This window comes from Cyprinodon tularosa, unplaced genomic scaffold (assembly GCF_016077235.1).
Source record: "Cyprinodon tularosa strain WSP-4 unplaced genomic scaffold, ASM1607723v1 ctg395, whole genome shotgun sequence".
NCBI classification, from domain to species: domain Eukaryota; kingdom Metazoa; phylum Chordata; class Actinopteri; order Cyprinodontiformes; family Cyprinodontidae; genus Cyprinodon; species Cyprinodon tularosa.
In genome coordinates this window covers 271,241-287,806 of record NW_024039113.1, presented here as the reverse complement: position 1 = coordinate 287,806, position 16,566 = coordinate 271,241, and the positions used below count along the sequence as shown (strand labels likewise).

Sequence of the window (16,566 nt, the reverse complement as noted above, 5' to 3'; positions counted from 1 at the left end):
TGGGACCGTTTGGTAGCTTGCTTAATGATACTCTTAACGGTTCCAGGCAGCACCAGAGCCTAGTGCTGGGCAGGACGATTTGCGTCACATTTTTCCACAAGTCACGCAAACAGCATTCAGTAAGCAAGTATGACGTGACCAGGCGTAAGTCTAGAAAAGCAAAACTAAAAAATGGAGCCCCATCGGGTAAAGTGACATAAAGTTTGGCTAAATTTTAAGGAAGAGAGAGATGGCAACAAGCCGCTTTGCAATCATTGTAAAGTGGCGATTACATCCGTGGGAGGAAATGCATCAAATATGCAGAAACACCTGCTCACACAACATGGCATACATTTTAACGAATGCCGTGTTTTTGATGGATAGAAGCTAAAGTCAACTCTGGTGGAAAGTAGCTAGTTTCATATCACTGGCTGCGCTTAATGTGGTTCCTAGTAAATCATACGCCATTTCTGGAAATAAACCAGTTTCCTACCTCTCTCTGGGGATATTAAACATGCTATGAAGTTGCTCTGCAGTTCAGGCAGCGAGAGAAATGTGAAGCTTGTTTATTTAGATCAGGGGGAGATGAGATTATTTCCGTAAAATTGTACAGTAATACTTTTTCATTAAACCTATGCCTTCTCCATTACATTTAGACGACTGAGACGAGACGGGTAGCCTGGCTGGCTCAGAGGCTGGCCACTCCGGTTCACTGCCTTCTGTTTTCGCAGAGGCAGGCAGAAATAGAATGTCCCAGGGGAAGGTAGACGAATGTCACCATGCACTTACCAAATTCATTGTTAACAGAATCGATAAGAGAATTGATCAGGAATCAAATCGTTGCACAGAATCGATAAGGGAATCGGAATCGTGAAAATCTTATCAATTCCCAGCCCTAATTGAGAAAAGGTTAAATAAGGATGGTGCTGACCTACAGCCATTATCCCCATTCTAGATGGAGGTGTCAGAAGAAAGCCAAGTGTCGTCAGGTTCATTATTTTAATAGGGATAAAGAACCAAACTTGAATATCTGTGTCAGTGGAAAAATTCAAAATATATTCTCAATATAATTCTAGGTCACATTACCAAACCAGAACATTTTAATAGCGTGACTTCCCTCACCAAGTGTTACAAAATGCTGCCAAACTCTGCATATTCAACTAATTCAAAACTCCACTTCTCAGAAAGTAAATGCAAGAGCATTACAAACAGGGAAAGACTTGATATCTAAAATAAACCTTTCTTAAAAATCCCAATACCTCTTGAAATTTATGTTTAGAAATAAGGTTGTTTACCCTAATATTGTTTTCTCCTCCAGTACTAACTGGCCACATTCTTATTCCCCAAACTTTTTTTGTTAGAAAGATTGTACAGCTAAGCTGATCAGCACGCTACAGAGGAAAAAATGATCATTTAGACTGAGCAAGCTTTCTAGCTGAGCCCTTCGTCCTCATTTGTTTGCAGAGAAGGGTTGAAAAGAGGCTGCCCTGAAAACGTAAAAAGATATTTAGCATCTGAATAAAGAGAGCCTGTCCAGAGTTTACTCATGTCCCTCAGTTCCTGCTGTTTCCAGAGTCGCTGAGAGGCCGCATGGTCATACATATGCAAATCGAGTCCCAAGTGTGCTGCCAAATGCTGTGCTGAAAGACATTTTTTGAATCCATTTCTTTGTTTTCTTTTTCTTTTTCCACCACTGTACATGGGTTAACACCTCACACCATATTTGAAGTAAGAATCACGCAGTAAGTTTAATCTAAAATCCCTGGAGAAAAGCAACACAGAGAGAGACGCTTGCTTTATTCACGGTATAACTCAGCCGCCAGCGTTTGTTTAAGCCAAGTGGAAGGCCTAAACTGGTCCAAAAGCTTTTAAAGGGAAGTGGGAACTTTTTCTAATAGTGTAAAAACACAAGTCGCCCTAAAATGTCTTGATTTGATCGGTAAAAAAAAAAAAAAAAAAAAAAAAAGTTTTTTTTTTTTGTTTTTTTTATACCGAAACAACAAAAGAAAACAGAAGGAATTCTTTTAATGTAATAATTTCCAAATATTTTCTTATAAATAATAAGGAGCCACAGATCAAGCTTTTTTGACCATAAATGTTGTAAAGCACACAAATGAAAGATATGCAGAAGGTTTTTGGAAAGGACTTAAAATTAAACATTTCAGCCTCAAAACATACGTCTGATCTTTACCTGCTCAAAGCCCTCTGGCTGATTTACTTCTGGATGAAATATGGTGACGGTTCTCTGTTGACACAGCCATTAAAATGTGGAGTAAAGATTTTACATTAGTTAGCTTTTGATCATTGATCAGAACCAATACAGTGATTAATGGCCATTATGACCTCTGGCTGATTGGGCGGTAGATCTCTAATCATCAAGATTTCACCTTTTCAAAGCAACCAGCTACAGAAATCCCCAACTTCTGCATCTCTACCCAACTGACTCAGCCAACCTTATTAGAGATAAGAGAAAAACTAAAGACTTTGAGTATCTTTTTAGGGCTTATTCAAAAAAAGAGAACAGAAAGTATAATCAACTGCAGCAAAGAAATGTAAACTTGGCTGGAGCCATGAAGCACTTCTTATAATTGTCTCTATTAATTTATTCCTGACTAAACAAAAATGAGAACTTCTAGGAACAGCATACCCTCAACAAACATTTATGTGAAGCTTTTGACAATGGAATTTCCACGCCGTTTCCTCTCTACGACTCATAACTGAAACAGTTGATAAGGGCAAGCCCCTAACCTGTTTCTACAGTAAACAGCAGCAACATGCTGTAAGTAGAGCATCAAAGATGTTTGACCTCAAAGCTTCAGGCTGCATATCTGAGCAAAGCTTCAGTGGGTTACACTTTCTGTCTCTGCACAGAGACTTAAAAGAAGTGCTATTACACACCTTGGGTAAAAAAAACCCAACAAAAACCAAACACATCATATGCATTAAAGTTAACTTAAAAAGGTGTTGTTGTTATTTTTAAGAACATAGTATAAAGCATAGCCAGTAAGACTATATTTAATTTAAAGGACTCTGAATATTAGGTTAAACATGACAGAAAGAGAAACAGCATCATGCCTTATTTCTCACTTTTCAGTATCACACTGAAGCAACAAGCATCTTCTGAAAATCAGGAATCTCAGCCAGTATTTCCTCTGCCCACACATGTCATAGATTTCGTTTTCAGTGTGTGCGTTTGTCCACAAAGAACATTTTCTAAGATCTCCTTTGCTTTTTATACGTTTTAAAGTCACGCGTTTATCATTAACAACAGACTTAAAGCTGATAGAGAAAATGAACTTCACAACTGATCAGAGGTAAACAAACAATATAGTCCTTTCCCCAACTACAGTCCGATCTACCCCCCTCTGAACTCTCTGAAGTCGTAGGAACTTAGCCTCTGCTTAAGATGGTACCGATCATGATCAACATTTTGATTATATCAACACAACAAACTTTAATCCAACAAAAAGGCACTAATTCGCCCAAAGCATTGATGTAAACCATGATTAAATCTACCTAGCTTAGTACACAACAAACAGACCAAAACAGTTGAGTTTCTGCACGTCTGGATTAGAGCCTAAATAACGGTTCTTAAGGCAAAGCACTGACTGAAGACCAACCAACAGGTTATGATGCTCCTGTATCAGCAGCACTGAACTGGTACACATAAAGTCAGTCTTAGTTCCGCCACTTTGACAAAGTTGGTTCAGATGAGACACTGGCTGAATTTGAATTCATGGGCTGCGTCGTAGGCCGATTACGTCATAGCTCGGCACCGAAGTCTGTTCGGATTGGAAGACTCCTCGTTATGAGGCCGACAAATGCATCCTCCTTTTTGCCTGATTTGAAGGAAGGGTGCGGTGTATCCTAATATATCTGCAGTGTGGGACTATAAATCTGGTATGATTTTCATTTTTTAATTTGCTATTTTACACAATTTGCTTAACTGATCAATTTTGTTGTTGAACATAAGAGATTTTGCAGATATATTTTTATACATAAATTGTTAAGATTTACTTATATCTTTCTACCCCTTTTATATCATTACATTTTCTTTTATTTGTACATGGTCCCAGTGGTTGTCACCTTTATTCCACTCTGTATTCTCATGAGTATAGTCTTTGTTCACTTTACAATAAAGAGAAGGAAAAAAATTTTAAAAACTTTTTTTTTTTTTTTTACGGCACTTGTTTTTATGGACAGTAGGCTGACAGTAAAGGGGGTATGAAAGAGAGGGAGAGACATGTGGGAAAGGCCCACAGGCCGAATTCAAACCCGGATCGCCCACGTCGAGACCTAAGGCCTCCATACATGGGTTGTGTGCGCTAACCACTGCGCCACCAAAGCACACCTCAAAGGAAACAGTTTTAAAAAGTTCTGTATTCATCCTTTTTTCCTGCTTTGTGTGTCAACTTTTTATGGTTACTAAGCAACGGAGCCTTTCGGTGGTGAAAGCCGGTGCAAAATGACCAGAACCTGATCAAGGCTGCTACTGAATATATTTATATGGACCTTAGGGTCAAAAATCTCCTCATCTTTTCAATGTTTTCTAAAGATAGAAAAAAGGATATTAATACTTGATCGAGAGTTACATGTCCAAAAATAGTTTTTCTGTCATTGCCCATTAGGGCGGTGCAATTAATTGCATTTGCAATATAATCCAGTTTTCGAATAGCAGAAGTACTCAATTTTAATCACACTATATTTAACAAGTGTAAAATCTTACATTTCTCCTTCAGTCCTCTAGGGGGCAGTAAAACTCTTAAAGTGGGGTTGTCACCGCACAGAAAGGTAGAGAGATTTTCAGCTAGCATGCAGATCGGTGCATGCACGTAGAAAGCCCTTTTCAGACAAGGTAACAGTAAAATTCTGCAACAATGGACTCTGGGCAAGCAAAATAAAATAAAAAAACGTGAAAAGCTGGGGTAAAACATCTAAAAGCTTGAGGTTAGTGTAAAGGATTATCGAGTTAAAAAGCGCAATATTGGTTAAAAATAATCGCAATTTTAATTTTTGGGAGAAATCGTTCAGCCGTTTTGCCTATTGATTATTGACTTAACTAAGATAACAGGAATATGTTAATGCAGCAAGTCTCCCCATCTCCCATGAAATAAAGATTCCTTTGCCTTTAAAAAGGAAAACGGTTTGCAGTATTAATATCGGCATTGAATTGTTGGTAAAAATAATAATAATAATAATAATAATAATAATAATAAATAACCCTACTGATTAGTTGCAATAAAAAGGGGACTGCAGACTCTTAAGCTTTTTCTGCATCCCAAAAACTAACAGTGAATTGGTCCTTACAGCAATAAACAGGAACTCAAGCAAAGGAAGTTAAAAAGGAGAACCACATCAGCCTAAGACAACTAAAAAGATTTTTGGTCACGTTATTGCTGTGCTGTAGGGAGGAAAGAAGTTTCTTGCAGCAGCTGCCTTTCACTACCTGCTGAGTCACTATAAATCACGCTAGCATGAGACAGAGAGGAGATAAGAGAGAAAATGTTATCAAATGCCAGAGGCGTTTAATTTGTGAGGTTTCAGAAGTGAAAAAACACATTAAGGATATCCAAATTAAAGCTAGCTGAACCCAATGGGATTCTACATGTAGTCGTTAACAGGTATGAGACCAAATGACTCTTTATTAACAAACAGCAGGAAGAGTCTCAGTGGAGTGAGAAAACAACTTCAGGGATTTTCTTTTCTTGATGGGCATAGCAACATGTCTGAATTTAAACACAGCCTTAGAGATACCATCTGAGATAAGTAGACCACTTTTTAGTTTTTAAACATTCAGGGTTTTCCCATCAAGCACTGTTAACAGGGACATTACTACGGAAAACCCTGACATTAGTACAGAATGGTGGCATCATAAACAATTGCTAATATATAGCAACTGCGCTGATAAACCAGGTCTGACCCCAACACAGACTCATCTAAAACAGAAAGCACATTTAAAGCAAACTGAAGAGTTTAATTCCAACTCATTATCTTTCCCCAATGAATTAACTAGATGAGGAAAAAATATAAGCCACTGGATTTGCATTAAAAATAATGATCAGATTAAGATATTTAAAAAGTATATTTTAAGTTAAAAAAAAACCTTAAGCTTGCCTCTACATATTACACATTTGAACTGTGAAGTACTGACAATTAAAACTCAGCAAAACCAAGCATTCAAAACTGAAGCCTAGAAATACAGTAGAGTGTAATTCAATATATATGGGCCCTGAACAGCACAACACAATACAAACAGGACAGGGCTGTTTTATAGATAAATCGTAAACAGATGTTACAATAATATTCTCTGATTTTATGGTTTTATTCCCCATCATTTGGATGCTCTCTGGATTCAGTGCTGGAGGTGGAAAACAAAGGATCCTAACTAAAATATAATCTCTGTTGGATAATGTCTCCCAACCCATGCATGAAGCTGTTGCTGAACTGGAGAGCTCCTTCAGTGACAGACTGCTGCACCCTAAATGCACCAGGGAGTGTTATCACATATGCTTTCTTCCAGCAGCTCTAAGACTCTATAACCACCATTGTTCCCAACAACCTCAATAAATTGTTACATTCATGCTGATTTTTGCAGTTTCTATCTTAGTCAGTTAAATAACATGCTGCTGTCATTTTTAGCACATCTCTTGTGTTGCTGCTATTTTTCATTTCAATTAAATTTATTTATATAGCGCCAATTCACAACACGTCATCTCAAGGCACTTTACAGTTCACCAGATCATCCAGTCAAATTGATTCAAAGTTTTCTATGAAAAGAAAACCAGTTGATTGCATGGACTCATTGATTCAGATGCAATCCTTCACACCAAGTATGCTTTTAGCGACAGTGGAGAGGAAAAACTCCCTTTTAACAGGAAGAAACCTTCAGCAGAACCAGATCACATTTTACTGTAAAAATGTCCACTGCTGCATTTGATTTTTTCCTACTTCCAGATACAGAGTATTTCTGTTGTAAAAACCTTTTACAGCAAAATGCTATTTTCCTATCTGTTATATGTACACACTTTCTAATGTGCATCATTTTTGCACATCATCTCCCCCTTTGTAGCTGTAAACAACACAATTTCCCCATTGTGGGACAATAAAGGGATTTCTATTCTATCATACCAGCTGGGTTGAGATCTGATTGGAAACATAAACATGATATCAAATCCCAATCACATATACCCAATGTTAGGCATTTCACACTTACACATGCTGCAGATGTTTCTTTCAAATTGATGTTGCTCTTCTGTTGTGAGAAAGCCTGATTAAACAGTGAGTTGTAGTCAAACCAAACAGACCGGGCACACATGGATCCCGAGCTATTGTGCTAAAATTAGGCGCTGAATCTATTTGTATTATGCTTTTCTGACAGGAAGGGTGTGCCATTTAAAAAGTGTTACATGTATAGTGCGTCTCTAGTGGATGCTGGCTATGTATGTGGGTGGATCTGAGAGTGCATGGCTGTATTATGATCTTCACATAATTATAACAGGTGTATCAAAGCTTTTATTACTGTAAATATGTATAAATGCATGCAATAATAGATTTTTTTTCAAATGTTTATTAATAATAGCACAGCTGAACACGGTCAGAAAGAAGGTGAAGGTCAACCTCTGCATTAAAATGAGATAAAGAGGAATAACCAGTCAGTAATCCCGTCAATCCTAATGGAGCATTAGAAAGAAACAGGCTGAAAGCAGGTATGCTAGGCCCGGGGTTATTATGCTCGCTCTGCTTTCACCCCAGCAGACAAAAATGGTCTGGAAAGGAAAATGTGAAAGCCCAACCCAAATACTAATACATAAAATATAAGAAATTATTCAGCCTTTCCCTATTTCCTCACAGCATCACCACGACGTTTTACCCCAACGGCTAATAGGCTTACCGGACAGTTCGTCGGGTTCCAGCCCGCTTTCGGTGTCGAGTCCGCAGATCACAAAATAATCTGCGAACCGGGAGGAACCGGAGCTGAAGCCGGTGGTCATTTTGAGACTGGTCCGGTGATGCCCTCAGCTCTGGGACGTGGAGCATATTAAAGGGACTAGGAGACGTGATTTCTCCAGTCCATTACGTGAGCGACGTTACTGCAAGGGTTGAAAATCTGCACTCATATTTAGCTGAAGCCGCAACGGCGACAGCGGAGCGACTCACTTCCGCCCAAACCCCTTCAAAATAAAACGCCGTTTCAAAATAAAACTTCGTTCAAAAATAAAATCTCAACTGAGCCAGAGGCGTAGCCAGAACATTTTTAAAAGGGTGACCAGGCAATAACTAATGTACACTGTAGGGTGGCCGAAAGCGGATCGGCACCAGAACCTTAGGGTCAATCTATACTGATTCAACGAACACCCATATTTTCCAAATAAAGACAAACTATACTTTCCTACAGCCTTTGTTTTGGGTGTTCTGGGTTGAACATCTTTTCTATTGTCATTACTTACCTACTTTTATCAATAATCATTCTGCATAAAATTTTAATTTACAAGTACTAATATCTACATGAATTGTTTATTTACTAAGTTTTTATTAAATTATTTATCTATGATTTAACAGAAGACTGACTTGCATTTTCTCTTTACCCCATATAACACAAAATCTAGTTCTGAAAAGTTAATGTTAGTATATTGATGTGCATAATTAACCACAGTGATTTGTGTCAAATAATTGTTAATCTATGAAAAATTAAAATGTTTTGAATATTGAGAGTATTACTGCTGCCACTGTCAGTATTATGAGGGGGAAAAATGGTATGGGTGGCCACAGGGGTGGCCGATGATTGGGTAAGGGTGGCCATGGCGACCCCTGGCCCCCCCTCTAGCTCCACCCCTGTACAGAATTAAGTCAAATGTTTTGGGGGGGTTTCTGACACGTTCTGTTCATATACCCGCTTAATTCTATGTAGATATTAGTAAATATCTGAGATCATTTGTCTGCTGAGTAATGAGTAAAGTAGCCAAAATGTGGACGCAGGTACAATATGTAAGTAAACATTAACAGCTTCATATGGATATTTAAACCAAAACGTACCAGGTAAGTTAGGAACATTAATAATGTACAATAGAATAATTTTGTCTCCTTAATGGTTGGAAAAAGAGAACTGCTCTAAAAAAATTTTTTGTTTATCCAATTTTAGCTGTCTAGATCAGTTTACAGCATCTGACCCAATATTAACAGCTAGACATTTAAATAAGAATAACAACAGCTAATTTATTCAAACTCTTTTTTGTCCCGCTTTATTTGTTGAACCATTTCGTAGGTTACATATATTTCTGTAGAGGATATAAAGATGCAAATAAATTTTTGACCTCAACTTTGTAGTATATAAATAATTGCTTACTGTTCTTATTAGCTTTTTAGATATTTTCAATTCGTTTTGTCATAAGTTGTCAAAGATGAACTATTGAGTAATATTCAGTTACAAAATTGCTTCTAACCGCTCTTAATATGATTTCAAAAGGAAAACACTTAAGTGGTGTCCCAAGGTTTCCAAACCACCATAGAAAGGTTTTAAAGGAAGATAATAAGACAGGCTGCCAGGATTTCCCACAATTTCCCCAATGTGGGACAATAAAGGGATTTTCTATTCTATTCTATTGCCTGAATGAGCCAATGTCACCGCCTGGTGGCACTATTCTATTATGGTTGCCTAAAATGTCCCGTCTCATTTTAAGGGGTTGTCTTCTCCCACATATCAAGTTAAACACACATTTTTAATATAAGTAAATTAGATGGTGCCTGAGTGAGGAGTTCATTCAAACCTAAAACAAACAAAAAAAATATTTCTCTTAAAGGAAAGATTCTGTGTTAAATCAGACTTTAGAAAGATCAGTTTTCCTGGTTAAAAGTTTAGCCTGGGCAGAGTTGCAATCTTTTTTCTACAAAGCGATACACTGCTTAGCAGATATTACTGCCTTTCAATAATCCAAAAAGAATGAACTGAATGACAAATCATATTTAATTAAGTTAAATGAATAAAAATCAATATTCAGTGTCAAGTCTAAAACTTATGAACATGAATTAAAATCTACCTGCTTAAATTTCCTGTCAGATGATGGAAAGTAATTTCTTGATTTTATTTGAAGATGGAATAAGATTAATTTTCTTGTAATTTCCAGTGGGTTTTGACTATTACAGATTTAAATAATTCAAATTCCCATTTTTAAGTCACAATTAGTGCAGTAAACATCCTGTTAAACAAAAAAGGACATTTTTATATTAACTATGCAATAGGTTACCAAGTTACAGGATTACATAACGTAAATACAGACGGATACATCATCACGATGATGAACTGGAACCAGTAAAAGCAACAGATGGCTTTCCAACCTCTGAGTACATCTCCACTCTGATGGACTGTATTTTCTCTTAATAAGTTAAAAATACTGACAGAAAAGGATCAATCATTGGAAGTTCTCCCAGTAAGAGAATCATTAACCTTTAAAAAGATACACTGAGGTCAAAGGACAACCTTTGAGGCAGAGAAGCCAAACCTGACTTTAGTTAAAGCAGTACATCCATTTTCTTACTGATCACATCATATTCAAAAAAAAAAAAAAAAAAAATCAGAAAGATGTGACAAAGCATTGTGTTTGTGATATAGATAATTTAGATACACAAAAAAATAAATAAATATTAAGGAAGGTTGGGGATTTAAAGATGCTACCATTGGAAGGTGTTATTCAGCTTAAATAGGCGACCATTGTTCCACTAACTTTAAAGATGAATGTTTTACTACGCCTCAATAAGACACTAGTGGCACTGATGCAGACAGCATCAGCTGCAGCGAAACCATCAATATATCCTACTAGTAGTAGCACCTTTACTCGTCAAGACACAATTAAAATACCAGTGCCTTAAATAAAAACAAATACAATCCAATTTCTCTTTTAGAAGATTTGCCAGAATAAGCAACAGGAGTCAGAAAGAAAAAGAAAAAATCTGCATAGAAGCAGACAAGTTGAAATTTTTGTTAACATGAGGAAAAAGCCACCAAAGCATGCATTTTGTGGTCAGTGCGTGTTAAGACTTCTTCGCCAACAGCACGCAAGCAGCTGCCAGTCTGACTGAAACAGAAGCAGCCGCTACGACGTTCCTGAACCGAGCAAAACCGGACATCAGGACCAGCCAGCGAATGAGATGCTGAATTTGTCGGAAGAGTTCTACTCTAGTTTCTGCTGCAACTTCTTCTGGAAGCAGACGGGCAAGATGGAGAGCACGGCGAGGATCCCGAGCACAGCCAGGGAGTTCCAGGACACAGCCTCGCCGGCGGTGGTGAGCTTGTACAGCGTTGTTCCAGCATTGATCGCCACAAAGGACGGTGGCGCCACTCCTAAGATAAACCAAGATAAAACACAGGTGAGTCAGTAACAACCGATCTCACCAACAGTAAAATAAAACAAAAAGCACTTAGGACTTTACCGAGCAAGGTGCCGACAAAGAACACCCCCAAAGGCACATTGATGACAGGCGAGGTGATGTTAATGAACCAGTTAGGAAGAAAGGGGGTTATCCTCAGGAAGATGATGTAATTGATTAAATGATCTCTGTGTTTGTCAACCTGCCAAAAAAATATATATATATAAATGTGATGCAACACAACAGATTGGTGACAAACCCTACATCCTTTAGCTTTACAGTAGAAATAACAAGAAAAGACTTAACAGCTTCACTGCATCTGCATAGAGCTAAAGTTGCTTGATCTAAACAATATTTAAAGTCCAAAATTCCCAGTTGAAGTTCTTTTTTTTTTCTTCTCAAAAGCAGAGCCTGAAGTTCACCTAAAACATGTCATGTTGAACCTTCAGAGGTTCCTTAAAAGTGCATATTTATATTATTACCTGTTGGGACCATTTCTGTGCTCGCTCTGTGAGGTATTTGTAGACCACAGGTCTGCCCACCAGATATGACAACATGTAGCAGAAGGAAGCTCCAAGGCCAGAGCACTGTCAGGATATTAGACACATGATGAAATATTAACACATGGTCAGGAAACCTCACAACTTGCGTTAAAAATGAACACAACTTAGAAAAAAAAAAAAAAACACAAAATAACATTGTTAGAACAAAACCCTCCCTGAGATAAAAATAACAGCATATTAGCGCACCGTCTATCTTTAACCAGCAGCTATATAAACAGTAGTAGCGCTGTTATTTAGAAACCAGACCATGTCGCTCCAAAGAAGACACAGAGGCCTTTGGGTTTTCGCACTTTAACCACAGCCGTCGCTGTCATGAACACATTTATGAATTTATTTTTTGCACACATCATTAGAATGTAGAAAAACTAAAGTGATTAAGGTACAAGTCATGTCACCGTTTTTAAGGTTTGGATGTTCAATTCAAATGTCTACAGAGATATGAAGAAAAAAACACTGTAATTCTATTTAGATTATTCTGGATGTACCGTTACATTAATTAGGTTGCCACTGTCAAATAGTGACAGTTTCAGTTTCGTTTTGTCACCTTTTGGTTACTCACCAAGCAGACTAAGAAAAGAGCCAGATGGAAAGGGTAAAGGTAGCCAGACAGGATGCTTAGGAAAATAGATCCAGGTATGGCAAACGTCTGGAGGCTGAGAGGAGGGTTAAGGTGAACAACTTTACAAATACATCAGGCACAAAAAAAAAAAGACTTTCTGATAAGCGTTATATGTCACAAAGTTCCAATTAATATTCAATCAAATGCTGCCATGAAACAAGCAAAATCCAACAAAAACAATATTAATGAATGGTTACTATTTGCCAAAATAGGGAAAAGTGATATTGACAAGTTAAAAGAAAACAATGTTTTTTGTTTTTTTTTTCTCTTAATTCAAGGATACAAAACATAGGTTGCAAAGTAAGCCACCAACACCTCTGTGTAGTAGGTGTCCTTGTATTTGGACAACACTGTTCCTAAAGCTTTGGCATCATCCATGTCTTTAGGTATCTTGATTTTTTCCATTTCATCCCTGTATTTAAAAAAAAAAAGAGAGAGAGAGAGAGAGAGAACTCTGATTCAGAACAAAGCATTAAATCCCCATTTTAGACAAACAAAACTGTCCCTTTTACTGCGACTACTCAAGATGTTGACAATTTTCCCATAAATGAGGTAAAAAGTGAAGATGTTGCTTGTAACATCCCCCTCGGTTTAAGAAATCACATAACTTCGTTGCGAAACAGTAGATATGGACCCATTAATGGAAGATAAGAGCATTAAAATACCACTTAAGATAGATTAAAAGTCTAACATTTTTTGCAGGAGAAAACAAAGAACATATTTATTATGCTTTTCACCCTAAAGAAGGCTCTGATTATTCACATAGCACTAACTGATTAATAAAGCACTAAACAAAAAAAAAAAAAAGAAATGACAGAGAAAATCTGAAAAGTAGAACTTATTTGACTTTTTTTTTCATAAACACTGCCACCTCCTCCACAGATGACCAATCCACAGATGGCTGAAGCAAACAGCAACTTACTCTTGAAGTTCTGGGAAGTTTCTATAGACCAGGTACATGACTGAGGCAGAGCAGGCGAATATTGACGCCAGGATCAGCAGAGACATACGTGTTGATCCTCCTATACTTTGTTGAGGCTCTGTAAGAAAAAGTAAGGAAATGGTAAATGATAACTAACTCTTCATATAATTGTAATGTTTATGTTAAAAGTATACAAACTTCCTCCCTGAGAGTTTTGTGAAACATGTTTGTGTGTTTTGCATCACTTCTTGAAGCCCCTAAGGGAGCTCTGCCTCATATGAGACACTCTTGCTCTTGCTGTCTATTTAATAAAGGTTTTAAAAAAATGTGTAGAAAAGATCATACTATTTAAGAACAATCCAAGGATAGCATGTTTTTCTGAGAACCTTTTAGCATTTTCTATTTAATCTAAGTCAGCAAGTGTATGATTGATAGGGCTAAAGAACCAAATTAAATGCAAATTATTAAAAGAAAAACATAAACAATGAGGGCTGAAAAGTGCAAACCTGATGTTATTTTTTAATGCCTAGTTTTCTGACACTTTATTTAAACTCATAAATAAACATAACATTAAAAGCTATTTGGCCAACCGAATGTCTGGCTGAATGAGTGGAGCATCTCTGGCTTTCAGACTAGCGGCAGACAGCAATGCACCCACTAAGCCTGGTTAACTAGATTTTAAGAGCGTAAACAATGATACATTTTGTTTTAACATTCTAAACACCTTTATTAAATCCACATCATTTGATCAAATGTGTACACCTCTTTGATACTCTTTAATTTGAACCACAATATAACCATACAAAAAGGCAGATGAAGCTCAGATCTGCTCTGAATGTTACGAAAGAGGATTAGGACCACTGAAAAGAATTTTAAAAAGTTAACTGATCTCTAAATTTTATTTCAGTTTATTATGAGAAAAAGTCAAAATTCTGAGAAAAAAACGTCAAAATTCTGAGGGAAAAAAGTCAAAATTCTGAGAAAAAAAAAATCAGAATTTTGAGAGAAAAAAAGTACACAATTCTGAAAACCAAATGTTTAATTTTGAGGGAAAAAAGTCACAATTCTGAGAAAAAAAAGTCACAATTCTAAGAAAAAAAAGTCACAAAAAGGTCACAAATCTGAGATTAAAGTCAGAAATCTGAGATTAAAGTCACAATTCTGAGATTAAAGTCACAATTCTGAGATTAAAGTCACAATTCTGAGGTAATTTTTCCCATATTAAACTGAACTAAAATAAAAAAAAATCAGTAAACTTTTTTTTTTTCTAATCCTCCTCTGTAGAATGTTGACAGACTAATAAGAATATAATATTTACAGTCCATAACAGTTTGTCTTACTTTAAAAAGAGTGGAACAAGTACTTAAGGATTTTGTTAGCTGTATTGTGTCAGATGGACATTTAGACAATAGCCAAACACTTCAAAAAAAAAATAGTTTTCTGGGTTTGTTTTAAGTAAGAAATTGTTATTAAAGAAGGATATCAAATAAATATGCCCTTCACGGACAGAGCATGATCGCGATTTTAAGAAGACAACTGTTCAATTCACATTTCTTTAAAATCCTCATAGATTTGGACTTAGGTCTGTAAAGGGAACAACATTAATCAATACATCATTTGCAAATATTAACCAACATTCTTTATTTTTCTTTTTTATTCTTCAAACTTTAAGGTCTCATCTACTTAATTTTGAAATAGCAGACATGATTGTGAGTCTGGAATAATATATAAATGGTTAGCAAAAATGCATAAACAGTGCATGACAGTGGGGGATATCACTATCCTTCACAGATCAAACTGAAATGATCTGTTATATACATTATACTGTTGTGATTTCTTTCATGAGGGTAAAACGTAGGTAATCGTAGCAATTCAGGGGATATTTGTTCACTCTAATTTCTAACAATCTTTTGAGATTTCAGGCAAAAATTCTGATTTATTCCAATAATACATCTGCTATACAGCTGTTGGAGTAAATCCATTTACCCAGCTCAGTGTGCTCAAAACAAATTACAAGAGATGACGAGCAAAAGCATTAGTGTGCTGTCCTAAATCAGGATCAAATGTGACAGAACTAGTTTTAGTATGTTTTTATTAAAACACGCCAATATTTAGGTCGATGTAAGTTGAAAGACGAATGTTTGTTGAATTTATTTACGCATAGAATCTAAAACCCAGGCATGTTTTAGATGTTAATATATTTTAAGGATTTTTCTATGTCCCTAATGTGAAGAGACGGCGTTCTTACCACCGTTTCCCTGCTGAACTTATTTTTGGTGGTGATGCTATCAAGCTAACCATGGGAGTTTTCTCTTTAGGTTAATTTCAGCTAGCTTACTTTGGCTAACATTAGTTCCTGGTCTTTAACACAGGTCGACCTCCATGTAAACAATAAGATATGTTACTTAATCGGGAGGTTTTGTAAATAAGTATTGATTTCATCTCCCCATAACTCAGCTGCTAGCCTCTATAGGAGCATACTACCTTTCAAAAGCCGAGAGTCGCAGTCGCTGGACTTCACTTCCGCCTTCGCTAAAGAGGACATATTGTCCATATCTCGTACATCTCTCCGCTTCTTGGCCATATTATACAGCTGTTGCTAAAATAAATATTCAGTTTCTCGATTAGTAAATCGACAACACCCCCCGGCGCTCAGTGTCACCGGGTATGGTGACAGGCAGCCTGCTGACACGTTACACTGCGCGACCTTTTACCTCTGCGCTGCACTTAGGGCTGCAAACACCGCGTCACCTGAAGTAGCGCCCCCTACCGGAACACAGTAGCTCCTCAGCCTTTCATGAATGAAAGTTTCCAAAATCTGTTTTAATTTCTTCCTGTGTTTACCTTTTTTAAAATGTTGGACAACAGATAAAATAGTAAAAATACAAAATAGAACCTGACAATAAATGACTTAATGTAAGCATAATTGACTCTGAATGTTTGGCCAATAATTTGATTCTACTCTAATAAAAACATACTTTATTGATCCAGATGGTAAATGAAATTTTTTTTTTCTTGTATTTTTTATTTTATTTTTTTTTACTCCTTATTACAGATGATGATAGCTCTTGGCACGAAGGCTTTTCTTGTATAGCAAAAGATATGCACAGGCCTCTTACTGA

At 36.7% G+C, this 16,566-nt stretch overlaps 2 protein-coding genes across 6 annotated transcripts in view; both read right to left on the bottom strand.

Annotated features, from left to right (window-relative positions):
* The window catches only part of dennd5a (DENN/MADD domain containing 5A), a 31,358-nt gene extending 23,226 nt beyond the window's left edge, over positions 1-8,132 (bottom strand). For 4 of the 5 annotated variants that reach the window (XM_038297712.1, XM_038297717.1, XM_038297714.1 and 1 more), the window contains exon 1: positions 7,871-8,132. In XM_038297712.1, the coding sequence (XP_038153640.1) occupies positions 7,871-7,970 (100 nt within the window). In that variant the 5' untranslated portion in view covers positions 7,971-8,132. The remainder of the gene's footprint in view (positions 1-7,870) is intronic. The other variant, XM_038297715.1, reaches the window with a different exon arrangement.
* Positions 8,133-9,922: 1,790 nt separating this feature from the next.
* On the bottom strand, positions 9,923-16,103 carry tmem41b (transmembrane protein 41B). The gene is made up of 7 exons (XM_038297710.1): positions 15,929-16,103; positions 13,445-13,562; positions 12,806-12,934; positions 12,463-12,556; positions 11,823-11,927; positions 11,404-11,542; positions 9,923-11,314 (listed from the first exon to the last, which is right to left on the bottom strand). Exons 1-7 carry the CDS (start codon positions 16,026-16,028, stop codon positions 11,145-11,147), a joined length of 855 nt encoding a protein of 284 aa, XP_038153638.1. The 5' UTR covers positions 16,029-16,103; the 3' UTR covers positions 9,923-11,144.
* Between the last annotated feature and the right edge of the window lie 463 nt (positions 16,104-16,566).

What these genes read in the sequence shown, in the direction of transcription:
- tmem41b (XM_038297710.1), bottom strand. Translation starts at nt 16,028, where the DNA reads ATGGCCAAGAAGCGGAGAGATGTACGAGATATGGACAATATGTCCTCT. An exon ending in CGACTCTCGGCTTTTGAAAG is followed by an intron (nt 13,563 to 15,928) that starts GTAGTATGCTCC and finishes TTTTTCTTACAG; the next exon opens with AGCCTCAACAAAGTATAGGA. An exon ending in CTTTGTCGGCACCTTGCTCG is followed by an intron (nt 11,315 to 11,403) that starts GTAAAGTCCTAA and finishes GGTTTATCTTAG; the next exon opens with GAGTGGCGCCACCGTCCTTT.